Source organism: Talpa occidentalis, unplaced genomic scaffold (genome assembly GCF_014898055.3).
Source record: "Talpa occidentalis isolate TD23 unplaced genomic scaffold, MPIMG_talOcc4v2.1 talOcc4.4, whole genome shotgun sequence".
In the NCBI taxonomy this organism is placed as follows: domain Eukaryota; kingdom Metazoa; phylum Chordata; class Mammalia; order Eulipotyphla; family Talpidae; genus Talpa; species Talpa occidentalis.
In genome coordinates, this window is record NW_023604295.1 from 65,607,054 (window position 1) to 65,633,629 (window position 26,576).

The window sequence follows — 26,576 nt, forward strand, 5'->3', positions numbered from 1 at the left end:
CTCAGGTATTGCCAAATATATGACTAGACTACATATTTTAAGCTCTCCTTCCATGTACTCAGTGATTTATGCAACTAGAAGTTTGAGGAACTTTGAAATCAAGTTCACATATACATTTTAATGTTTTTGACTTTGTCTTCCTTACCACTCTTGAAGGCTTAATTACGTTTGCAATCATCCAGATGTTATCTTGTAGATCTCTGTGAGTGATTCCTTCTTGACATATATGAAATCATAGAGAAAATATGCTTTGTAAGGATAAATCAGTCATGAAATTGTAACATCTTTTACTAATCATGTATGAGTACAGAAAACAAATCTTAATGTCAGGTTATATAGGGTATAAGAGACTCCAGGAGAGATACAATATGCCTGATGTGTGTGTGTGTGTGTGTGTGTGTGTATGCTGGAATATATATATATATTCCAGCATTTGAAAACATGCCTTCACAATGAATGAAAAAAAAATTACCAAGGCATCTGTTCATGGGGGGGGGGGGCGGGGGAGGAACTCTAAGTAAGAAAGTAAAATAACTTGATTTTGATTTTAAACACACGTGGAGCCAGAGATAATTCCTGAATAGTCTAATTCTGTTCTTCTATATTAATTCCAGGGAAAGATATACATAGTTGACTCTGGACATAATGCTATTTGCCAGTACTAGAGAAAAAGAATAACACATCAAGTCTTCTGTGATTCTCGCTATTAAGGATCTCTCTTTGTTTGTGGTTTAGATTTTCAGCCGAATTTGATTTTCGGACATACGATTCAGAAGGAGTTATCCTATACACAGAGTCTCTGGATCACTCGGCTTGGTTCCTGATTGCTCTTCGTGATGGAAAGATTGAGATTCAATTTAAGAATGAGTATACAACCAAAATCACAACTGGAGGCAAAATTATTAATACTGGTCTGTGGAATATTGTAAGTTTTGCAGATTTCCTAAAGAATCTTCCCACTTTTACACAGTTTGTATAAGTCATAAAAGAATTTCTTTTTTAAAAAGATTTATTTTATTTATACAAGAACTGGGGTACAGGCCAGAGGCACAGGAAGGTGAGAGAATTCACCAGAGATAGAGTGGGGAGAAAACAGGCAGACCATTGAAAACACTGCTGAGGGAAGCAGCAGGTGATACAGGAGACGTCTGCCTCGCCATGTGGATATCTCCCTAGCCGGCTGGGAATCAACCTGCACTGCCGAGGCTGCAGACAGCTTCACAGTGCTGCACTCAACCCGCTGCACCACCGGGGAGGCCCAAAAGAATTTGCTTTTATAGTGATACCAAACGGAGGTGGGTTTTGGTCTGTCTGATTTTATGCAAAATATATTCTTCAGAACGTAAATTCCTTGAAAGCCTGAGAATGATATGGTCACTTAAATATTTAGACTTTTTCATAATTGAAGAGATTCAGTTATTTGCTTGTACTTCTTTGTCCTTAATTTTTTTTTTTTTAACCTAGTTTTGTGATTGTTTTTGAGTGAACAGTACTGTCAGTCCTATAGATCAGGGATTATTAGTCCGCTGATAGTTTATGCAACACACTGTATGGCAGTATGTCTAGTGTCTTGTTTCCTACTTATTATGACAACTAAAAGTGATCCCCACCCTTGCATTTTCCATATGCCTTACAGTGGGGCAGTGGAGTCCCCATTTAGAAATTCCTGCATGACCAGAAGGAAAAGATTTGGGAATTGTGCTCTGGGGTTTATTAGAGAGATTTGGAAGATGAAAAGCATCCCACATAGGAGATTAAGAAAAGGGGGTAAGAGTGTGAAGGGGAAGCAAGCCGGATGGATGCTGGAGTCTGAGTTAAGAACATCTTCCAGAGGGAATAATCTTTAGAAAATGATTACTTTTAATTTGTAAAATTTACTGAATTTATTTTACTTTACATCATAGGTTTTTATCTTCCTGTAGTGGTGCTTTGATGTGCCTATTGTTTAGCTTCCATTATTAAATAGTAAATGATTAGTTTGCATTTTGAGTGTTTCAGTTGTTCATGAAGAAACTGCAACAATGGTTCTTCTAATTGCCTGTACAGGGAGACTTTTTTTTAAAAAAATTTTTTTAAAGATTTATTTATTTATTTATACAAGCACTGGGTACAGTCAGAGGTGCAAGAGGGTGTGAGAATTCACCACAGCCAGAGCGGAGAGTAGAACAGGCAGAGTGATGAAGCACACTGCTGAGGGGAGCAGCGGGCGGCAGGAGAGGTCTGCGCGCCTTGTGGGACCCTCACCTGACAGCCGGGGATCGAACTGGCGCTGCAGAGGCTGTGGGCAGCCTCGCAACCCAGCACTCAACCACTGCGCCACCAGGGAGGCCCCAGGGAGACATTTTATAGTATTTTTTATCACTTCCAGTCTTTTTAAAAAAAAAAAAAACCAAAGTACTTTAAAAAACCAATTTAATTTTATGCGTTATATTTCCCAATGACCTCAATTAGTTTTGCACTTGAAATAAAATATAATCTGTGAAATGAGCAGACTATTGGATGTGCTGACTTCTCTTATTTTATATTAAGAACATATTGTGGGCCTCCCCGGTGGCGCAGCGGTTGAGCGCTGGGTTGCGAAGCTGCCCGCGGCCTCTGCGGTGCCGGTTCGATCCCTGGCTGCTCCCGGGCCACCGGAGGAGGGTCCCACATGGCGCGCAGACCTCTCTTGCGGCCCGCTGCTCCCCTCAGCAGTGTACTTCGGTCCTTCTGCCTGCTCTGCTCCCCGCTCTGGCTCTGGTGAATTTTCTCACCCACCCGCGCTTCTGACTGTACCCAGTGCATGTATAAACAAACAAATAAATAAATAAATAAAACATACCTCTATTAAAAAAAAATTACTTTAAAAAAAAAAAGCATATTGTATCCAAATGTACTCTCAGACACCTGTAGAGTCAGAACCTGAGATTTTGTAGAATAACTCACTTTTTTTCTAGACTTAATTTTATGGCATACTGAGTATTTAAATTCATCAGAACAACATCCATTTTTTAAATTTTAAAATAGGATGTTCATTTAATTTTTGATAAAGTACTATCACTTTAAAACACATTTTTCTCACCTTTATAATAATTTGTTATTTTAAATGGGTTGGAACACATTAATAATTGCTTTAAAGTGATTCTTTTGAAAAATAACCTACTGGAACAATTATAGGGTATTTCTGCCCAATATTGCAAATGGCATGCAGTGAAGTTTGGTTGTTTGGTAATTTTTCTCTTTTTTATTTGTAGGTTTCTGTGGAAGAATTAGAACACAGTATTAGTGTTAAGATAGCTAAGGAAGCTGTGATGAATATAAATAAACCTGCAAATCTTTTTAAGCCTACAAATGGATTTCTGGAAACCAAAGTATACTTTGCAGGATTACCTCGGAAAATGGAGAATGCACTCATTAAACCGGTAATGATCCAAGCTTCTATCATTCTTCATGGGTGAATTCCTTGTCTATAATAGATTTGAAGATGTGTTTTTCTGAAAGTCAAAAGAAGTTATTTTGTTGAACACATCAACTGTGACAACATGAACTGAATATGGAAAAATAACATTAGTGACCCTTGAAATTACATTAATGAAGTAAAATGTAGTGATTTTGTGTCCATTTAAACCTCTAGCATTATTGATGGAGAAGTCCATTTTTAAAATTCTCAAAGCATGAATTCTGTGTTAGCATCATTATAGTCTTTAGTTAGTCATTAAACCTATGTATACACATTTGAGTCCTAAAACACATTATTTTATGGAAATCAAAGAACTTTCTCAGGTCTATTTTAAGACTGAAATTCGGGAGGTTCCTCATAATGTGGAACTTTAACAAAAATCTTTATGTAGCCTGTCATAAATTGAAGTTAGATGTAATAGATGATTTCTGTATTTGATGTTTTTCTAATAACTGTGGAATAGGTTTCATGGAGAAGACTAATCACTGTCCAAGAAGAGTTTTAAAATTTTCATTTGAAGTTACGGGCCTGCGGAATACACTCTCTGATTTAGATTAAATGTTTGCTATTCTGTATCCATTTTTCACTCCTGGTGATTCACAGTTAACTTCACTTTTAAATTATTTCTTCAATATGATATAAAACCTGAATTATTTCTTCAATATGATATAAAACCTGAGTGAATATATTTGTCCCTTGAAATTAATCAAGACATTTTATACCAAAAGGATCAATTATTTATGAAATGGCTACATGTCTTCAGTCTGGCAGGATGGTTTGGTGGAGACTAAAGAATGCAACACTTTTGTTCCTCAAGAGGCTTAGTGTCTGACAGAACCATGCCTATGTTTTAAATGCAATTAAAGTAAAACAACTGCAGCTCAGAGCCTAGGACCACATCTAAAAGCACAAAACTTGAGGGCAGAAAAGTTACTGCTGAATGATAGAGAGACAGGTGGGGTCCAAGGTATTAAAAATCATTAGAATCCCAGTAGAGAACTTTGATTACATAAACTCTTTCACTGCCATCTGTAGGATACCTTGAAGAGTAAAATTTAGGTAAAATTTAAAATAGTTAATATTTTAAAATGTCACTGGTGTGTTTCTTATTAATGAAAACCTGTGTCACTCAATCAAAACATTTATCAATCTAAATTGTTTAATTGTAGAATGTGCTCCTTGACCTATATTTTAATTTGTTAGATTAACCCTCGTCTAGATGGATGTATACGAGGCTGGAATTTGATGAATCAAGGAGCTTCAGGAGTAAAGGAAATTATTCAAGAAAAACAGAATAAACATTGTTTTGTCAATGTGGAGAAGGGTTCCTACTATCCTGGTTCTGGAGTGGCTCAATTTAGCATAGATTATAGTAAGTGGTTACCATTTTATCTCTTTTTTCTCATTAATGACTAAATAGATTTATTGATAAAGAGTGATAACTCTCTCAATAAACTTTACTGAATACCTACTGTATATCAGGAATAACATTAGGTTTATTCAAATTGAATATATATTCTATTAAATTTTTCCCAGTACATGGAAAGAATATAGACAGTTAAATATGCTTACAAATGTGAACATACTTATGTTATTATTGGCATATAACTTGATTAATTTTGGATAAATTCAATGGACTTTTTTTATTGTTCACCAATATCTGTTTTGTTGGGTGTACTGATTAATTCATCAAAATGATTTATCTTAATTTCTAGCAATTCTATTAGATCCTTTTTAAAATATTTCCACTTCTCTGTTGAAATTTCCCATCTGTTCATACATATTGTCTACCTTTCTTTTTCTCCAAGTCTTCAACTTATTAATCCTAATTACTTTAGGATCCCTGTTTAATAGTTCCAATATCTGTGCTATATTTAAATCTGGTCATGTTAATTGTTTCTCAGCTATTTTTGTTTTTTCTTGCTTTCTTCTGTGTGTCATAATTTTGGGTTTCAACGTGGGCATCTAATATAGAACCATTGAGATGGAGATAAATAATATTTATGTCCAGAAATATGCATGCCTTTTCTTTAACTAGATGCTCAATGAGGAGGGTTGGATCAATCTAGTTAAGTTTTGCTGCAGGGCCGGGGAGAGAGAAGGATCAAAACAGGAGGGAATCTGTTCTTATGCAAGGGACTATGGTGATGGTGCACAGGTGAATTGGTGATGGGAATTTTGCAGCAACTACACCTGAAAGGAGACAGCATGCATTGTACAAAAAGAAAGAGAAATATAAAATATATATATATAAATAAAAAATAAAAATAAAAAATATAAAAAAATAAAAGAGTTGAGCTGCATAGGTTTTGTTGTTTCCATGGCTACTATTCAGCTTCCTTTAATAATACCTTGTGCTTAGGGTAGTGGTTGGTTTGACAGGTGATTATTAATAATGGTTGATACATCCAAAGTTTTTTTTTTAAAGATTTATTTATTTATGCATTCAAGAACTGGGGTACAGGCCAGATGTGTGGGGGGTGAGAGGATTCACCAGAGACAGAGTTGGGAAGAGAACAGGCGGATCCACTGAAATACACTGCTGAGGGGAGCAGCCAGCAAGACAGGAGAGGTCTGCTGCGCCATGTGGGTTGCTCCCTGGCCGGGCATCGAACTCATGCTGCATTGGCTGCGGGTAGCTTCACAGGTTAACCCCTTGCGCCACCAGGGAGGCCCTACATCTAAAGTTTTTATCTAAATTCTCAACAAATGGTGTAACATCAGGTGTCTCCCTTGGATTGGAGAGTCTTCTCACTAGATGTCTTCTTGGAGACATCTGTATTTCTTCAGTTTTCTAATTAGTTAGCTGCTCTGCAGCCTCAGCTTTTTTACAGTCCAAGAAAAGTTGTGATTGTGCAGATAATTGGGCTTTTGTTGCTCTGAGGGTGGGAGCAATGCTTTTTCCAGTTTTATACAGTCTCAGAGGAATAGAAAGTCCTGCCAGACTGACCTCAGATTTTCACCTTTATGAGTAATACTTCATGAATATCCTTGGGCAAACATCCTGTATCCTTATGTTATAAATTCTGTAGGTAAGATTCTTAGAATTAGATTATCTTTATTAAAGATTATACAAGTGTATAATTCTTATTATTTGATCAGATCTCTTCCAAAGATGTTTTGTCTGTTTAAACTTCCACCAACAGAACAAGAAAGTTAATGCTTAAAATTTGTTTCCAATCTGAGTTGTAAAATTAAATTTTATAGTTTTAAATATTATTATCTCAATATTGACTGAAGTTAAGAACTCTCCATAAGTATATTAGCTATTTGCACATCTTAATTATCTAATTGAGTTCTTTGTCTCTGGTTTAGTGGTTCATTAATTGAGCTACTGATATTTATAAATGTAGGATGAATCTGATGTGCCTGCTTTAATTATTTCAAATGTTCATTTTTAGCCTAAAAAAGTATTACCACAGTTTTAAGGAAGAATCTTAGAATAGTGCTTTCTGTTTTCCTAATATATATTAATACAATGAGTTTGGCTCTGTTATGTATGTAAAGGAGTTTTAAAAATGCTTTAATTAGGTTAATGACTGAATATAGGAAAAAAATTAAGCCCATGAGGATTGTTTAAAGGAAAAAATCCCTAAGAAGACAGTGAAAATGGGTTACATTGTATCTGACAAAAATTACTTTTATAAATAATTATTTCAAGGCTAGCCTGAAAATGATTTACTTTATAATCAATGCCTAATATTACATCATAATTTCTGTATTTGTGTGTTCGTTTTAATTTGGCTTTGTTAATATCTTGTATTAAATTTACCTATTTCAAAATAATTTATAGATATATTTTTTCTCAGGTGTGAATTAAAGAATTATAATGATAAATATAATAGCATATATGAGGCTAACTGGAAAATATCTTGTCAAAGGAAAATAATTTTCTCTGTTCACCTTCATCCTTTCAAAGCCTCCCAATAACATTGAGGCTTTTGTAATGTACTACTTCCTATTAAATGAAGGAGACTCATTCCAATTGGAAACTATTATTTTTAAAAATCAAACTACTTTGTAAACATACATTCATAAAATATTTCAGTGACTAATGTGGAAACAAAGTAATGGTAGAGACATATAGCACTTGCACTCTAGTATAATAAACAATTAAGCTAGTGATTAAGAGAAACAGGTATGACAAGACTGTTACAGAAGAGCTCCTATTTGAATTTTAAAGTTACCTGCTGACTTGAGAGTATTGCTTTACTATCAAACCATCCATAAACTCTCATATTTATTTTTCTCATTCCCAACCCTTTTAGAATGAAGAGTAGTGGATTGATGGGAGCTCTACCCAAATTTCTCCTTAGAAAAACTAAAAAAAAATTGTTGAATTTTCTCCTTAATATGTACTTTAAAATGTGACTACTCTGAGATTTGCGTATTGGTGAAAATATAAGACAGAGGGAAGAGTTGTTAAAGAACAAATGGAAAATTCATAATAATCTTAAAATACCACAATTCTGAATTCTATTCTAAGAACTGTAGGATGGGGTCTATTATGTGTTCCTTGCCCACATTAAACTTTAAAATTCATTTTGTTTTGACTAGGTTATATAAATCATTGAGAGTGGAGCACTAAAATTTTTAGTAATATGCAAAGATGGTTTTAATATTAGTAAGGACGGGGCCTCCCTGATGGCACAAGGGGTTAAGACACAACCTATGAAGGTGTCTGCAGCCATTGCAACATGTGTTCGATCCCCGCCCGGCCAGGGAGCAGCCCACATGGCGCAGCAGACCTCTCCTGACTCGCCCGCTGCTCCCCTCAGCAGTGTATTTTGGTCAATCTGCCTGTTCTGTTCCCCTCTCTGTCTCTGGTAAATCCTCTTACCCCCCACACTTCTGGCCTGTACCCCAGTTTTTGTATGCATAAATAAATAAATCTTTAAAATAATAATAATTATATTAGTAAGGTCATAAAAATTCCTTCTGGTGCATTTTGGTGCACTTTTGATGTCCATTGATACACTTCTGTTTCTTTGTTTAAAACAGATAACATTTCAGACTCTGAAACTTGGCAGGTAAATGTGACCATGAATATTCGCCCATCTGCGGGTACTGGTGTTTTGTTTGCCTTGGTTTCTGGTGACACAGTGCCTTTCGCCTTGTCCTTGGTGGATTCGACCTCTGAAAAACTTCAGGTGACTATATTGTAAACCTTTATGATCTTAGATTTTTTTATTTGTATAATGGGTTTAATAGCAACATTTACCTCAAAGTGCTTTTTCAAAGATTAAATGGAATGAATTAATGTGAAGTGTTTGGCACAATCTCTAGCACCTCATTAAGGACTCATGTTTATTATTATTACTTTTTGTGACTTATTCCCAAAGACTGAATCAAGAACTAAGAGGGTGAAACTGAAAAGTCTGTTGCAGACATCAAAACAAGAACCTGTGAGACTCACTCACAGGCAGTTTGGAGCCTACCCAGAGTACATAGAGATCCACCCTTACTCAGAATCCTTGCGGTATCATGGGACTTAATCTGTACCAGCAAAATAGAAGTGACCTGATTACTACCTACTCTCAGATATTAGTGCCTAATTATAATGTTTTGTGCTTTCTGGTACACTTAATCTTTTCTACCATGAGTAAATTAGGAAAGACTAGAGAAAACTAAAACCAATCCACTTGGTTTCTTTCTGGCAACTCTGATTTTAAATTAGGAGGAAGAACAGGAAAAACTCTTAGATTAAAGGAAACATGGGACTTATCAGATCTGTATTATTTAACTTTCCATTTAAAGGCTAATAGTTCTCTCCGTGTGTCATGGGTGTTGGATTCCAGCAAGTTGCAGCAAGAAGCTTGCATTTGTGCCAAGGGTGACTTGGGTGCTCTCTGTTGGTTTTTGAAAGAGATGTATAATTGAATAATGCCTATAGTAATAAAAAGGGGTGCTGTTTGCACTGAAAGGATGATTGGGGGTGTTGCTTGTGGTTAACCATAAGCAACCTCAAAAGACCCTGCTGAGTTTTCATCTCTAACCTATCACAGGAGTTAGTTTTTGTTTTGTTTGTATCCTTTACTGTAATACTACATTCGTGCAGTGGAGAAGGTTTAGACATGCTACTGCTATGATAATTATTTTGTCTCTTCTGTTTTTTTGTATGTGGATTCCCCTCTCAAGATGGGTATAGAGTGTTTTATAACATTATTCCACATGCTATTGATCATTCTGAAATATTTTCTCAGTTGACTATCAATAAAACTCAGTGAGTCCAAGGATATGGACATAAATACCATAGCAACAAATTTTCTTAAATTGCTTGTATTTGCAAAATACAGACTTCATTTAACTAGATATCTTAGATTTCTTTTTTTAAAGATCTTTTTTTAAAGATTTATTTATTTATGCATACAAGAACTGGGGTACAGGCCAGAGGTGTGGGGCGTGAGAGGATTCACCAGAGACAGAGTGGGGAACAGAACAGGCAGACAAACTGAAATACACTGCTGAGGGGAGCAGTGGGCGAGTCAGGAGAGGTCTGCTTGGCTTGTGGGTTGCTCCCTGGCCTGCCGGGGATCGAATTCGTGCTACAGAGGCTACAGACAGCTTCATAGGTTGTGTCTTAACCCCTGGCGCCACCATGGAGGCCCTTTTTTTTTTTTTCCAAGGTTTTGATATTTCTTTTTCTGAGTTAATAATGATATATTTTTTTCCAAATTGTGTTTACTGAGGTAAAGTAGGTTTACATCTGTATATCTGCTCTGGGGGTGTCTTGGATTTCCAAGTAAATGCTTCAGACTATCTTTCTACCGTCTGGGAAGCATCACCATGCCCATCTCCTTAGTTTTGGTTTTATTTTCTCTCTTACTTTACATTTCCTCTGTCTCTATATAAGCTATATGCACAGATCATTCTCAATAAGTTGACAAATTCAGTGTAATACCAGTTTGAATATTTCAAAATATATATATATATATTTTTTGAGAATCTTGTTGAAAATATTCTTTTTTTTAAAGGTTTATTAATTTTTGCATACAAGAACTGGGGTACAGGCCAGAGGTTCGGGGTCGGGGGTGTGGTCTAGAGGATTCACCAGAGACAGAGTGGGAGCAGAACAGATGGACCGACTGAAATACACTGCTGAGCAGTGGGTGAGACAGGAGATGTCTGCTGTGCCATGTGGGCCACGCCCCTGGCCGGGGATTGAACTCATGCTGCAGTAGCTGCTGTGGACTGCTTCATAGCGCTGATGCTTAATAACCCCTTGCACCACCAGGGAGGCCCCTGGAAAATATCCTGTAGCTTACTGCTGGAAATCCCAAGTTTTTTTCTTTTTCAGGGCTTCTTCACTCATTTTGCCCCAAGTCTACAGGATGGCTTTTCTCACACAAAAACCCTTTCAGTCTTGCTGGCATGTGCTTGCTAAAGCACTTTAAAATTTTTCAAACTTTATCCAACAAAGAGTGATTCAACTCCTTCCTTTTTCAATGTAAGTTTTGAAGTTAGGAAGCCTTAGAAACAGAATAATACTGCCTAAACACTACTTTAGGTTCTCATTGTTAATAAAACAACTGTTGGTTTATTGAATTTTTCAGAAGCCAGAATGCACTTACATTGTAGCTAAAAATGGAGTTTGTAAAATTAATGCATATTTAAATGCTGTGATTGTAATTGTAGTTGATACTTTTTTTTTCCATCGAAACTTGGAGACTCTCGTATATTTCTTTTTCTTCATTGAAATTTAGTTGTTGAATTTAAAAAACTCACTTAAGAGTTTTAAGTGAGCTTAAGTGACTTTAGTGAAAAGTCACTCTTAAGTGGCATTGCCATTAGTACTTGCTTATATTAAGTCTGTTCTCCTTCTCAGGATATTCTGGTATCTGTTAAAAATGTGGTAGTAGCTCGAGTACAAGCCGTAAGTCTGTGTTCCAGCCAACAAACTCATTTGGAATTCAGAGTCAACAGAAACAATCTGGAGTTGTGGACTCCATTTGAAAAAGATATTATCTATTCAGAAGACCTTCAAAAAGAGCTTGCTATCCTGGACAGAGCAATGAAAGAAACAGTGACGACTTACCTGGGAGGCATTCCCGGTAACTACTTACTTTTTTCTTCAGTTTTGAAAAGTGCATTTTTAATCAAATTTATATAAATTACTTTAGTAAAATGCATCAGAAAAGAAGACAAAATTTCAGTATTATTTTGCTGGGGGCTTGCATCAACATTTTATTGGTACTTTTTATCTATTATTTTGTTAATGGTGAAATAAAAATAATCAACTTTTCTGCATTTGATTCTCCTAACCAGAAAGATTTGCTATTTTACTTCATCCTCATAATTGCCTTGTGAGTTCCATATTCAGTCTTCAGTTCATCCATCATGAACCCAATATTTATTAAGAACATACATTTCAAGAACAAGGGACATAGTAATAAACAAATACATATGAACCCTGGTGTTAGGTTTTTACAATCTGGTGAAAGAGACAGACATTAAACAACTGATGAATAAGATATCAAAATAATTAACATTGTGCTAACTTGTATAAAGGAGAAATGTGGGTTGCTTTTAGAGCCTAAAATGAGGACTTGATCTGGTTGCGGCAAGAACTCTCTGACAACGAGCATAATATATAAATCTAATGTTCGAAGCATTAAACAATAATGGGTAGTAGGAGTGGAGATTGGAGTTTGTATGCAAGTACATTGGTCCATATGTGGGCAAAATGGTAAGGGTTGACACACTTGAAGAATATGTAGAAGATGAGTGTTTTGTAAGCATATTGAACAAGAAGAATGGGAGTGCAAGAGAAGGCTGTGAACTGGGAGACAGAAGGATTTGTAGACCTAGTTTATGGTCCTGAGTTCTATTATGAGAGACATGAAAATCATTAATAATTTTATACAAGGAAGTGATAAATCAATGTTATAATTTAAAAAAAAAACTTCCATGATGGACAGAGATGGACAGGTGAGTTGGGTGTTACTGATGCAGTCCAGGTGAAGAATCAGTAATAACAGTAGAGAGAAATGATAATACCATCAGCGGGAGCATAATAAGCAGTCTGGGCATTGTTCAGAGGACTTTGAATCTATCAACTCATTTAATTTTCAAAATAGTCCCATGAGGTAGTTATTATTAATAGGATTTAATTATTGAAAGACAGGTATAAGGATGATTCTTAAGTATCTGGTGTGAATAGTTGGTGGAGATTACATTTTCTAAGATGGGGAAACTGTGGGAAAAGGAGGTTCATCTTTAACTTAATATTGGAAAATATGAAATTATCCAGACATGAAAGGGTTTCTTACAAAAATGCCTTGAGCCCATAGGAAAGTGTGGACTTTTCTCACTATATTGGTAAGTTAGAGGTGAAAATTTTGAGGTATATATTTTTGCATAAGGGATTGAGGAAGAAGAATAAAGACTGAAGAATATCCATTGGGAATTAAACTTCATAGACAGCAGATGCCAGAAAAGGAAGCAAGTAGAGAAACGGATGTTTTTAAGAGGAATCATGGTTATTTGGAATCCAAGGGTGCTCCTAAGTATTAGGTTTGGTTAAAGAGAATGAAAGTGTAGGAAGCCTCAATGGCTCTAAACTATTCACTGATTCATTATTAAAAAGTTACATTTTTAGACATCAAACTTTGCATAAATGTAAATCTCTTATCATTACCTATCTTTATATGCTCACCCAAGAACTATTTCTTTGGAAAATATGGAAATCTGCTTTCATTCTGGCAATAAATAAAATAAATATTCATTATGGCATTTAAAGATTTCTAAGTAGTTATAATTTAGAGTTGAAAGAATAATTCAATGATGCTTAGACTGTTACTCAAATTTAAAGACAATAATAAAGTAGAACACCACAGGTAAGAACATGTGCTTTTCTACTCTTAAGTGTATAATGTGTTTATTTACTCTAGGCTTGGATGGAATTGATTGTGTTTATGATCAGAGGAACTCACAATATGCTGAACTCAATGCCAAGCACATGCCTTATACACATGAGTCACTTAGTATAAACTTAGTGAATAGAATTACATTGCTTATTTTTCCTGGAAATTAGAATTTGGTTGAAAATGGGAAGTCTGGATAATTCCTCAACAATAAGAAAATAAAATGCTAATATTTTAATGTTCTGCTTTTCAGATGTTCCATTCAGTGCTATCCCAGTGAATGCCTTCTATAATGGCTGTATGGAAGTAAACATCAATGGTATTCAGTTGGATCTGGATGAAGCCGATGCTAAACATAATGATATTAGAGCTCACTCATGTCCATCACTTTGGAAAGACACACAGAATCATTAAGGCATCCTTTTCAGCTGATAATATCTTTTTTCCTGTGTGTAATTATGCTTATGTTTCAATAATAGATGGAGGGTTTTACCTACCATGTGTACACCTTGATTATTTTGTGATGCTTTGACCTTCCTGGAATTTTAAAAAGGTTCTTTAAGAAAACAAAATTCTCTTGTGATATAAAACACATTAAAAAATCTTATCTGTTTCTGTCTAGAAATTAAATAATGAAACCTACAAAGCATTTTAATTTGAATTCTTCTGCTACAAATGACATTTCTTCATTTTGTAAAAGTAAAGTGTAATTTTTATTATCATAAACTAGTGTTTGAATATCTATTTTTCTGGGAAGGTAAGGAAGTAAACCCAAACAAAAATGCTATGACTAAATACTATTTATCATAGTAGATATGACTTTATTTGATTTTTTTTTTTTTCCCGAAAGAAAGCAGACGACACAGTGGCTTATTATTATGAATTGAGCGGAAGGCCTTAAAACTTTGTTCTAAAACAGTTTCTCAGGAGATCAGCTTTAACCTCATTTTTCTTCTACCTGACTTCACATCTAACCGGTAGTTTTAATGAATTAGAAAACAAGTGGAACAAATTTTCATGAGTCTTGCTGAATCTTGAATCTTGCTGGTTAGCATGTGGGTTCAATGAGGATGAGGTAGTGGATTACATCAGAGTGGGTGTGGAAACCTAAATAGTTTAAATTTGGCTGTGTTGGTCACACAATCTCTAGATTAGAAAAGGTAGAATTTAATGATCTAAAGAAAAATTAGTAATGTGGAAGTCCATAGTTTTTTGACCTCAACTTTAACTGTCAGAGTTGCCAGAATGTAATTATTGAAAGACAAAATGATCTTTGAAACTAGAGCAGTGTGTAATCCAAGGATATCTACAAAAGGACACATTTAACACTGTCTTTATAAGAAAGAATGAAGTAATATTGCCACATACTTGTTGGCAGTGCATTTTGAGTGGGAGTTTTATCACTCCCAAACCTATAATTCACATTAGAAATGCATCATGTTTCATTCACAGTTTTAGATAATAAACATTTCCCGCCCTCCAATTTAGGTATTTTACATCTTGTAAAGAACAATGAATTGGTGTTTGTTTTCAAAGTTTATATAATATTTATATTCTATCATCTCTTTATTTTTTTTTTAAGATTTATTTTTATTTCTTTATACAAGCACTGGGTACAGTCAGAAGCGCGGGAGGGTGAGAGAATTCACCAGAGCCAGAGCAGGGAGCAGAGCATGCAGAAGGACCGAAGTACACTGCTGAGGGGAGCAGCGGGCGGCAGGAGAGGTTTGCGCGCCATGTGGGACCCTCCTCCAGTGGCCGGGGAGCAGCCGGGGATGGAACCGGCACTGCAGAGGCTGCAGGAAGCTTCGCAACCCAGCACTCAACCGCTGCGCCACTGGGGAGGCCCTCTATCATCTCTTTAAACAGAACATAAAATTACATATTTTACATGGAAAGTCTTCAGGCAATACAGTAGTTCTTTAGTTGAAAGACAGATAAAGCTTAATTAAATATTTGATGAAATGTTATGGTTGGGCTGTAGACTTGAGTTCAGAAAGAGAAGAAAAGCAGAAGTAAGAAGGATTGGGTTTTTGACACACGCCAGAATTTTGCCATCTTACTGGGTGAAATTTCTCTCCTAGTTACCACCATGTACTGTGGGTAATTACTATCAGCAGGTAACTATTGTTAATTATGTTGGAGTGAATATGAAATAAAAGAAATAATGAAAGTATATCAAAATGAAAAAAAGGAAGGAAAGGAAAATAGGTTTCTTTTGGGGAAGAGTTTTCTGATTCTCAATAAACTATGCCCAGTTCGCATCAGCAACAGAAATGTTCCCAAATGTGTGAACTTCATAGAGGTTCCAGAGATTCATTTATAAATTTCATCTGTTTTACATGTACTTGGTGGGGTGGGAGGTGGGGGTGGAGGAATGTATCTAGACCTGCAGCTAAGAATCTTTCATTTGGGCTTTTATTTTGATCTTTGCCAGCAAATATAGATTCTTATTTTTAAAGAGTTGTTATATGAAAGCCCAATAGGATATTTGGTGCTATTGGAACTTTGTGTGAGAAAAAAAAAAATCCGACTGATATAATTATTACAAAAGTCCCTTAGAAGTTTTCATTTGTAAAACTGGATTATGGCTCAGTAAAAATAATAATTTGTGAGAAAAAGAGTCAGTCACCTCAGATTTGCTCTCTGAAATTATTCTCCAGTCTCTATTCCCATATGTGAAGCTTAGATACGACTTCAGTTTTGTTTTGTTTTGTTTTGTTTTTTCATTCTGGAACTGGAATTATTGCTAGAGAGCGGTGTTTTATTTGGTTTTTTACATTTGTTTCACAATTGCCTTATTTCATTGGGAATTTCCTTAAGTCTAATTTCTGTGGTCAGTTTGGACAAGACTGGGATATTGAAATAATTTTACTTTAGTTTTCTTGATATTGTTATAAGTAATATGGGTTCTGGAGAAGACAGAGCTACTAGAGGGTCTAGGGACAAGTGTAATAAATTTCTATTTAATTCTTTCAGAAAAAATTAATTATCTGTCAAGCAACTACTCTGTGCATGTGGAGCCAAAGGTCAGAGTATGTATTAAGATCTAAGCTCAACTGAATAAGGACAACAATACTTAAGGCAACTTGTGGTAGGCTTCAAACTCCTGTTCTATGGAGTTGCAAAGCAGGTCCTTTCAGTTTATTGAAGAAATCAAAGCAGTGTAATCATTGCTCTTATATTGAATCGTTTGTTCCTTACAAAGGAAAAATGATATAACAGTAATCTTGTACATGGGTTGCTTCAAGTTTTCACAGAGAATTTATATTCGTATATTAGAACTTTTCCTAGGAAAAAGGTCCTCTTTTTTAGGAAAGAGGTCTTGATCAGAGGTTGATATAACAATATACTTTGGTCCAGTCTTAGCTTGTGGCTATCTTATATTCATACTTGCAGGTTGTGAAGGGAGAGGCAGTTATAAGTCAGCATCTTATGAGATTTTTGGGTCCATATCAATATAAAGAATGCAAGGTCAGATTACCAAATCAGGTTGACAGTGAGAAAAGATTGAGACAAGTTGTGAACTTCAGAGGGTCAGATAAAGGGGAATTGAGTGTGAAGAGATTTAGAGAAAGAAGTAGTCCATTAAAGCTGAGAGGCTTTTCCTAGGCCACCATTAGCTACTTCTGCAATACTTTGGACTTGCCATACTATAGCAATTACCTTGTGGATAGCAAGAGCAGCTAGTGAACTTGAAGACTCATTTCTACTAACTCATGTATCATCACAAGTCCACTCCAAACATAATCTTAATTCTATAAGACATAGTTTAATTGAAATTACAGTTTATTGGTGAGAAATCCTCTTCCCTGCTAAAGTTCTAATGATGGAGTCTGAAATCTTATTCTGTACCTGGGTCACCATAGAAAAACTACTGAATAGAATTGAGAGCCCAGAAATCAACCCACACCCATATGGACAATCTATGACAAAAGAGCCAAAAATATACAATAGAGAAAGAAAATCTCTACAATAAATGGTGATGGTAAAATTGGACAGCCGCATGCAAAAGAATTAATCTAGACTACTATCTCATACCATATGCAAAAACTTACTCAAAATAAATAAAAGACTTGGATGTAAGTCCTAAAGTTATAAAATGCACAGAAGAAAACATAGGAAAAACACTCCATGATACAGGTTTTCAGTGATGTCTTTGTGAATTTATCTCCAACAGCAAGAAAAACAGAAGACAATATAAACAATTGGGATTATATCAAACTAGAAAACTGCACAGCAAAAGAAACTATCACTAAAACAAAAAGACACCCTACTGAATGGGAGAAAACATTTGTATACCATACATCTCATAAGGGGCTAATATCCAAGATCTACAAAGGACTCATACAATGCAACAAAAAGAAAATAACCTGATCAAAAATGGGCAGGAGAACTAAATAGGCAGATCTCCAGAGAAGACATACAGGTGGTCAACAGACACATCAAAAAATGTCATCATCACTCATCACCAGGGAAAAGCAAATCAAAAGCAGAATGAAGTTTCTCCAAATATTAAAAATTAATCTACCATGTGAATACAAAAACACAAATTTGAAGGGGTATCTTTATATATATCTATTGTAGCACTATTTACAATAACCAAATTATGGAAGCAACCTAAGTGTCCAAGAACAGATGACTGAAAAAGGAAGATGTGGTATATGTACACATCAAAACACTACTCAACTATAAAAAATGATAAACTCTTTCATTTGGAACATGGATGAAAGCAGAGGGGGATTATGTTAAGGCAAATAGGAGGATAATGACAAATAATGGATGGTGTCATTTATATATGGAATAGAGGGAAATAAAACAATGAGTCAGATAAAGCTAAACCAGTTAAGAAGCCCTAGAAATAAGACTATAGAATCTGACCCTCTGGCAATCAGAGAGAAGAAAGAGGAGTCACAACAAAGTGGGAACCGAGCACAATACACTATGGTGGAGGACTATGGGTGTTTTGGCAGTTGGTGTGGGGGAGTAGTAGCACATGATGGAGGAGATTCTGTACCTCTAAGTCACAATGTTGTAAACCAGTGTTACTCAATGAAAAATAAATTAATAGAAACCTTAGTTCACACTGAAAATATAGTCATTTATTGTTCCTTAAGTAGTTTCCTTTATTTTTCTTTCTCTACCATCAGTACCTCAGTTTCATTATCCTTTAACTAAAACCCTTGAGCTGGATGTAATTTGAAATTAGTTATTTTCAAATGTTAGTAGAGTAATATGTTACATATAATGCATATTTCTTAACACTACCAGGAGTATCTCCGTTATATTTAAATTTGTTCATTTGATTGAACTAGAGAACAGTATAAGAGCTACTAACTTATTTAAAAATATATTGAGTTAACTCATATAAACAGGCAAAGCTATGACACATTGAACTAAGTATATTTTTTCACCACAAATATACTCAGGAGAAAAAAAATGGTTATTTACACAATAAATAAATAAATAAACAAATAACTTTTCTGTCAATTCAGGTAAGGTTTTGCTACCAGAAGACTTAAGTTCAGGTGACTGAATGCATTATCAAAAAACAAATATTTAAGAACTTTTTTTTTTTTTTTTACTTTTGTTTCCTTTTATTTTACATTGAACTTATTCCCTTTCCATAAGTTTTCGTTTCTTCAGTTTCTTCTGCGATATCTTTTTCTTCTGTGCCACCTCCTCTTCTGGTTTAGGAACAATCTGCTCTTTTTCATTAAGGATCATCTCAGTGTGGCAGGGGGAGCTCATGTAAGGGTTAATACGACCATGAGCTCTGTAAGTTCTGCAACGCATCTTAGGGGCTTTGTTCACCTGGATGTGCTCAATGACCAGAGAATCTACATCTAAACCCTTAAGCTCGCCATTACTCTCTGCATTTTTAAGCATGTGCAGTAAAAATTCAGCACTCTTTTTGGGCCACCGACCTTGCGTCCAACCCCACTGTTTGGTCTGGGCACACCTGCCAACGCCACCGTTGTAACGACGGAATGGCACGCACTGCTTCTGTAGAGTGACATCCTTCAGATACTTGGTGGCTTTTCAGATATGCATACCCTTGATGGCCTGGGCAGTTTCACGAGTGTTCTTAAAATGAACACGGAGATTTGAACCTCTTGATTTGCATGACTTTGTAGGGTTTTCTGGGTCAAGTGAGTAGCCAACCATTTTCAGAGATCACTAAGGCCGCATACAGGAAGAGCTTTCAGAACTTTTTTGATTTAAGTTTCTGAATAAATGAATATTAATGATGATGATAACAATATTAAAACACCTTTATTGGAGTCCACTAGTCACTCAGTTATTCTCTATTAAACATTTTAGGTACATGATAATAATAACAAACGTGTTTGCTATATAGTAAAATTTCCTCATTTTATAAATAAGAAAGGCAAAAAGTGTTACCATAATTGTTAAAATTACCTAGACTGGATTTCCACAGTCCATTTTAGGGTCTCTCTTCCTTTCCCCCTCATCTACTATAATATAAATACTATTATTTTTGTTGTTATTGTAATTTTGCTGTTTAGGAAACTGAGATACCAAGAGGTTCAGTGGCTTGCCTAATGTCACACAACTAGAGAGTCATGGAATAAAAACCCAGGAAGTTTGACTAGGGCAAGTATACACTTTACCAGTATATCTTCTACAAAATGATTATTTTCTTTAAAAAAGAGGACAAAGAGGAATTAAAGCATTGAGATAATGGGAGCTGTAAAGGTAGGAAAATGGAGATATTTGTTGCATTTTCTCAGCACCTAAGGAAAACAGGAAGTAACATGATTTACACAGATGTCTTAAACTGAAAACACTTTCTAAAATTTAAGAGAAATTCATAATTACACTACTTACATGAAAGACACAATGTCCTAACATAAGATTTTTTAATGTTCTGAAATTGACTCTGATCAAGAACAAAATAGTGAACTGAAGTTCTGTGAAGGCATGTGGAAATGAATTAACATCACAATTATGTATCTTACTTGGCACAGAATGGAATGATTAGTTAGCAGTGGCTAACTGCACATCACAAGTTACTTTAAAAAAATTATGCAGACATATAGAGTGTATGTATGTGTGTGTATTTGTGTGCATATGGTGTGTCTCAAATTTAACTACCTATATTGTACAATAAAATGTTTTATTTCATTTCCATGGGTTTATATGTGTATGTCATATAAGTGTGATTTGCATTTTTATTTTTATTTTTTTTTTTTACATTTAAATAAAATTTTATTTTATTTTATTTTATTTTTTTTTTATTAGATAATAAATTTTATTGTTATATTCCCCATACAATTGCAGCGCCCCCATTCTGACCCCAATCCCTCCCCTCCCGCCCCTGTCCCCCTAAAAGTGTCTCTGGTTCATAGTTTTTTGTTGATTTTGATTTTCACTTTCTTATAGTTATTCATTTTCCTGGTCCCTTATTTAAGTTTTCTAGATTCCTGCTATGAGTGAGACCATCCGGTATTTTTCTTTTTCTTTTTGGCTTATTTCGCTGAGCATGATCCCTTCCAGCGCCATCCATGTTGCTGCAAATTGCATGTGTTTATCTTTTTTGAATGCTGAGTAATATTCCATGGTATATATGTACCACATCTTCTTGATCCAGTCATCTATTTTTGGGCATTTGGGTTGTTTCCAAAGCTTAGCTATTGTAAACAGTGCTGCTATAAACATAGGGGTGCAGGTGTTCTTTGGAATTGATGTTTCTGTGTCCTTTGGGTAAATACCTAGGAGTGGGATTGCTGGATCATATGGAAGCCCTATGTTTAGTAGGTCCAGAAATCTCCACACAGCTTTCCACAGTGGTTGGACCAGTTTGCACTCCCACCAACAGTGCAGAAGAGTTCCTTTTCTCCACACCCTCGCCAACATTTGTTGTTGCTAGTTTTTTTAATATGTGCCATTCTCACTGGTGTAAGATGGTATCTCATGGTAGTTTTGATTTGCATTTCCCTGATGACAAGTGATGTTGAACATTTTTTCATATGCCTGTTGGCCATTTGCATTTCCTCTTCAGAGAAGTTTCTTTTTAGCTCTTCTGCCCATTTTTTGACTGGATTATTTTCTTTGTTGTTGTTGAGTCTCATCAGCTCTTTGCAGATTTTTGTGATCAGTCCTTTATCATTAGTGTTGGGTGCAAAGATGTTCTCCCAGTTGGTGGGGTTTCTCTTTGTTTTTGTTATTGTCTCTTTTGCTGTGCAGAAGCTCTTTAATTTGATGTAGTCCCAGCTGTTTATCTTCGCCTTCACTATCACTGCTTTGGGTGATGTGTCTGTAAAGATGTCTTTGATGTGCAAATCACGTAGTGTTTCGCCTATATTTCCTTCTATATATTTTATGGTTTCAGGTCTTATGTCTAATTCTTTAATCCATTTTGAGTTGATTTTTGTGTATGGTGTGAGGTAGTGGTCAAGCTTCATTCTTTTGCATGTAGCGACCCAGTTTTCCAGCACCATTTATTGAACAAACTTTCTTTTGCTCCAATGCATAGTCTTTGCTCTTTGTCAAAGATTAGTTGACCATAAATGTGGGTTTATTTCTGGATTTTCTATTCGATTCCATTGGTCTGTATGTCTGTTCTTGTTCCAATACCATGCAGTTTTGATGATTATGGCTTTGTAGTATAGTTTGAAGTCTGGGAGTGTGATGCCTCCATTCCCTTCTTTTTTTTTCAGGAGAGCTTTGGCTATTCGGGGTTTTTTGTGATTCCATATGAATTTCATCAATAATTGTTCTATTTCTTTGAAGAATGACATTGAAATTTTGATTGGAATAGCATTGAATCTGTATATTGCTTTTGGAAGGATGGCCATTTTAATAATGTTTATTCTTCCAATCCATGAGCAGGGGATATCTCTCCATTTCTTTGTGTCTTCTTCTATTTCTTTTAACAGTGTTTTATAGTTTTCTTTGTATAGGTCCTTTACCTCTTTTGTTAGATTTATTCCCAAATATTTGATTTTTTTTTGTTCAATAACGAAAGGGATGGTTTTTTTGATTTCTTCTTCTTCAGATTTATTGTTTGTGTATAGGAAGGCTACTGACTTTTGCGTGTTGATTTTGTATCCTGCCACTTTACTGAACTGATTGATGAGTTGAATTAGCTTTTCTGTGGAGTTTTTGGGGTTCTCTATGTATAATATCATATCGTCTGCAAATAGTGATAGTTTGACTTCTTCTTTTCCTATTTGGATTCCTTGGATGTCTTTCTCTTGTCTTATTGCTCTGGCTAGGACTTCCAGTATTATATTGAAAAGCAGTGGTGAGAGTGGACATCCTTGTCTTGTTCCAGATCTTAATGGAATTGCTTTCAGCTTTTCACCATTGAGAATGATACTGGCTGTTGGCTTGTCATAGGTGGCCTTTATGATGTTAAGGTATGTTCCTTGTATCCCAAGAATTTCAAGGGCTTTTATCATGAATGGGTGTTGCACTTTGTCGAAAGCTTTCTCAGCATCTATTGATATTATCATATGGTTTTTATATTTCTTTTTGTTGATGTGTTGGATAACGTTGATTGATTTTCGGATGTTAAACCATCCTTGTGTCCCTGGAATGAATCCTACTTGGTCGTGGTGAATTATCTTATGGATACATTGTTGGATTCTGATGGCTAAAATTTTATTGAGGATTTTTGCATCAGTGTTCATTAGGGAGATTGGCCTGTAGTTTTCCTTTTTTGTGTTGTCCTTGTTCGGTTTTGGTATTAGTGTAATGTTGGCTTCATAGAACGTGTTTGGTATTGTCCCTTCCTTCTCAATTTTTTGGAAGAGTTTGTGAAGGATAGGCACTAATTCGTCTCTGAATGTTTGGTAGAATTCATTTGTAAATCCATCAGGTCCTGGGCTTTTGTTTTTGGGGAGGTTTTTGATTACCATTTCAATTTCGCTAATTGTAATTGGTCTGTTTAGGTGTTCTATTTCTTCTTTATCTAGCTTTGGGTGATTGTAGAGTTGTAGGAATTTGTCCATCTCCTCTAGATTGTTAAACTTGTTTCCATATAACTGTTCATAGTAGTTACTGATTATTCTTTTGATTTCTGCTGTGTCTGTTGTGATTTCTCCTCTTTCATTGATGATCCTGTTTATTTGTGCTTTCTCCCTTTTTTCCTTTGTGAGCCTGGCTAGGGTTTGTCTATTTTATTGATTTTTTCAAAGAACCAGCTCTTGGTTTCATTGATCTTTTGGATTGTTTTTTTAGTTTCAATTTCATTTATTTCTGCTTTTGTTTTTATTATTTCTTTTCTTCTACTGGTTTTGGGGTTTTTTGTTGTTCTTTTTCTAGATCTTTGAGCTTCGAGATTAGGTTGTTTCTTTGAGTTCTTTCTTGTTTCTTGATGTGAGCTTCTATTGCTATATATTTTCCTCTTATTACTGCTTTTGCTGCATCCCATACATTTAGGATATTGGTGTCCTCCTTGTCGTTCAATTCAAAAAATTTTTTAATTTCTTCTTTCATCTCCTCATTAGTCCAGTGGTCTTCCAGTAGTGTGGTTTTTAATCTCCATGAGGTAGGAAAGTTCCTTGCCTTCTTTTTATGGTTTATTTCTAGTTTGATGCCTTCATGGTCAGAAAAGATGGTTGATATGATTTCAATCTTGGTGTATCTGTTGATGTTTGTCTTGTGCCCCAGTATGTGATCGATCCTGGAGAATGATCCGTGTGCGCTTGAGAAAAATGTGTACTCCGTTTTTTTGGGGTTTAGTGTTCTATAGATGTCTGTTAAGCCAATTGCTCTAGGTCCTTATTTAGAGCTTTGGTTTCTTTACTTATTTTTGTCTTGTGATCTATCCATTGTTGATAGTGGTGTGTTGAAGTCTCCCACTACGTATGTGTTTTCTCTGATGTCTGTTTTCAGAGAGGACAACAGTTGTCTGATATATTTTGGTGCTCCTTCGTTTGGTGAGTATATGTTAATGAGTGTTATTTCTTCTTGAAGTATTGTCCCCTTGATCATAATGTAGTGACCATTGGGGTCTCTTTTATCTTTTGAGTTTGAAGTCTGTTTTATTGATATAAGTATAGCTGTTCCTGCTTTCTTTTTTGGACCATTTGCTTGTAGGATTGTTTTCCATCCTTTGACTTTGAGCCTATTTTTATCTTTTGTAGCTAAATGTGTTTCCTGGAGACAGCAAAAGGTTGGGTTTTGTTTCTTAATCCAGGCTGCAACTCTGTGTCTTTTTATTGAAGAGTTTAGTCCATTTACATTTAGAGTTAATATTGATATGTTAACATCTGTATTTGCCATTGTGTTGTCTTTCCTTTGATTTTATTTATTTATTCTTTTAATAACTTTTTTTTTTTTTTGGCCTTCTTTCATTGTTATTCGTCCCTCTGAGGTTCTGGCTTTAGGACTCCTTGTAGTATTTTTTGGAGTGGGGGTTTAGTTGCAATGAAATTCCGGAGTTTCTGTTTGTCTGGGAAAGTCCATATTCTTTCTTCAAAGAGGAAGGAGAGCTTTGCGGGATAGAGTATTCTTGGTTGGCATCTGTTTTCTTGGAGTCTGTTGACTATGTCCCTCCACTCTCTCCTTGCCCGTAGTGTTTCTTCGGAGAAGTCTGATGTCAGCCTGATTGGCTTTCCTTTGAATGTTATCTGTTTCTTCCCTCTTGCCAGCTTCATTATTTTTTCCTTGTCCTGGATTCTTGGGAGCTTTACTATTATGTGTCTTGCTGTATTTTTCCTTTCGTCGTGGAAGTTTGGTGTTCTTCTTGCTTCTTGTATATCAATTTCAGCTCCTCCTTCACATTTGGGAAGTTCTCTTCAATTATCTCTTTGAATATTTTCTCTGTTCCTACTTCTCTCTCCTCTCCTTCTGGTATTCCTATAACTCTTATATTTCCTTTCCTCATGGAGTCAGATAGTTCCCGAAGTCTTTCTTCATTCTTTTTCCTTTACTTCTCTTTCCTTTTCTGTTTTGGTTCTTTTTATTTCTGTGTCTTCAAGAGTACTTATTCGTTCTTCCATTTCATCAATTCTGCTTTCATTGCTTTTCCCAGAATTCTTTAGTTCTTCCATTAATTCTTTGATCTCCTGCATTTCTTTTACTTCCCTCTTTAGGGACTCAATTTCATTCTTCTGATCGTTGATTATTTTTCCCTTATCATTGTTTTCCTTTATGACTTCTGTCAGTTTTTTAATCACGGCAATTTTAAATTCTCTTTCTGGAAGGCTCAGAAGTTCTTCCAAGTTACTGTCGTTGCCATCTGCGGGCTGGTTTTCTTTTTGTGGTGTGCTTTTTCTCTGGAGAGTTGCTAGGTTGCGTGTGGTTCTTCTCCTCCCTACTGTCTGTTTTCTAATTTGCCGTATGCGTTGGGACACTGTGTAGTTGGGACTGGCCGGCATCTTGGGTGGGCTTCTCTGCTCCCCCCTGGTTCCTCCAGGAGTCATCTGTCAGTTTCAAGCAGTCTTTACTGGAGAAAGGTCCCTGTTCTAAAATGCCGATGTGGGGACACACTCCCCTGTGCGCCTGGTCTGCCCCGGCGGTGGGTTCCTGCTCCCCCTCTGGGCTTGGACTGCAGGCCAGAGGGGTTCTGGCGTGGGCGAACTTCCCCCGCTCACCTCTGGCTCCTGAGGAAGCCTTCTGCAGGTAGTCTTTACTGAAGAAATGTCCCTATTCTATAATGGTGATGTGGGACACACTCCCTGCGTGTCCAGTCTCAGGCACACTCTTCTGCGCGCCTGGTCTGCCCCGGCTGTGGGTGCTCACTCTCCCTGTGGGCTCAGACTACTTGTTCGGAAGGGGCCCTGCGTGGGCTAACTCCCCAGCTGGCCACTAGCTGCTTCAGGAGCCTGTGCTGGCTTCAAGTCGCTAGGTGGCGCCAGAGATCTCTCCTGGAGCCCTTGGGGAGCTGATTTTCCACCCAGTGGGACAGGGAGCAGAGCAGGGATGGTAGGGTACACCTCAACGGCTTTGGGGTGTTGTGTCTGCCTTGTGCCCCACCGTCGTGGGGAACCCACGCCCCTAATTTCGTGCCCCGGGTCTCAGTTCCAAAGCCCTCAGTTCCAGGACGCGGGCTGTAGCCCAGATCAGTGGCGCGGGAATGGCGCCTTTTGAATCCCGCTCCCCTGCCTGGGCGCCTGGTTCCTGCTCACTCCGGGAGGGCCTCCGCGCGTCTCCCCGCAAGCCTAGGTCGTCTCCCCGCAAGCCTAGGTCGCAGGCGCGGGGACCTGGGCAGCTGCGATCCGATCCGCGCAATCCGCGCCGCTTTCCCCGCGCAATCCCGCTCCGCGTCTGTTTTTCCGGCGCACCGCCTTTCCGCGCAG

General features: G+C 36.4%; 1 protein-coding gene and 1 pseudogene across 1 annotated transcript in view; one reads left to right on the forward strand and one right to left on the reverse strand.

Annotated features, from left to right (window-relative positions):
- PROS1 (protein S) overlaps window positions 1-14,754 on the forward strand; it is a 53,261-nt gene extending 38,507 nt beyond the window's left edge. Inside the window, exons 10-15 of the mRNA XM_037525683.2 lie at window positions 736-925; window positions 3,234-3,401; window positions 4,643-4,811; window positions 8,441-8,589; window positions 11,265-11,490; window positions 13,556-14,754. Coding sequence (XP_037381580.1) covers window positions 736-925; window positions 3,234-3,401; window positions 4,643-4,811; window positions 8,441-8,589; window positions 11,265-11,490; window positions 13,556-13,716 — 1,063 coding nt within the window. The 3' untranslated portion in view covers window positions 13,717-14,754. The remainder of the gene's footprint in view (window positions 1-735; window positions 926-3,233; window positions 3,402-4,642; window positions 4,812-8,440; window positions 8,590-11,264; window positions 11,491-13,555) is intronic.
- A 4,148-nt stretch (window positions 14,755-18,902) lies between these two features.
- LOC119257599 (60S ribosomal protein L17-like) lies at window positions 18,903-19,483 on the reverse strand (annotated as a pseudogene).
- Window positions 19,484-26,576: the final 7,093 nt, after the last annotated feature.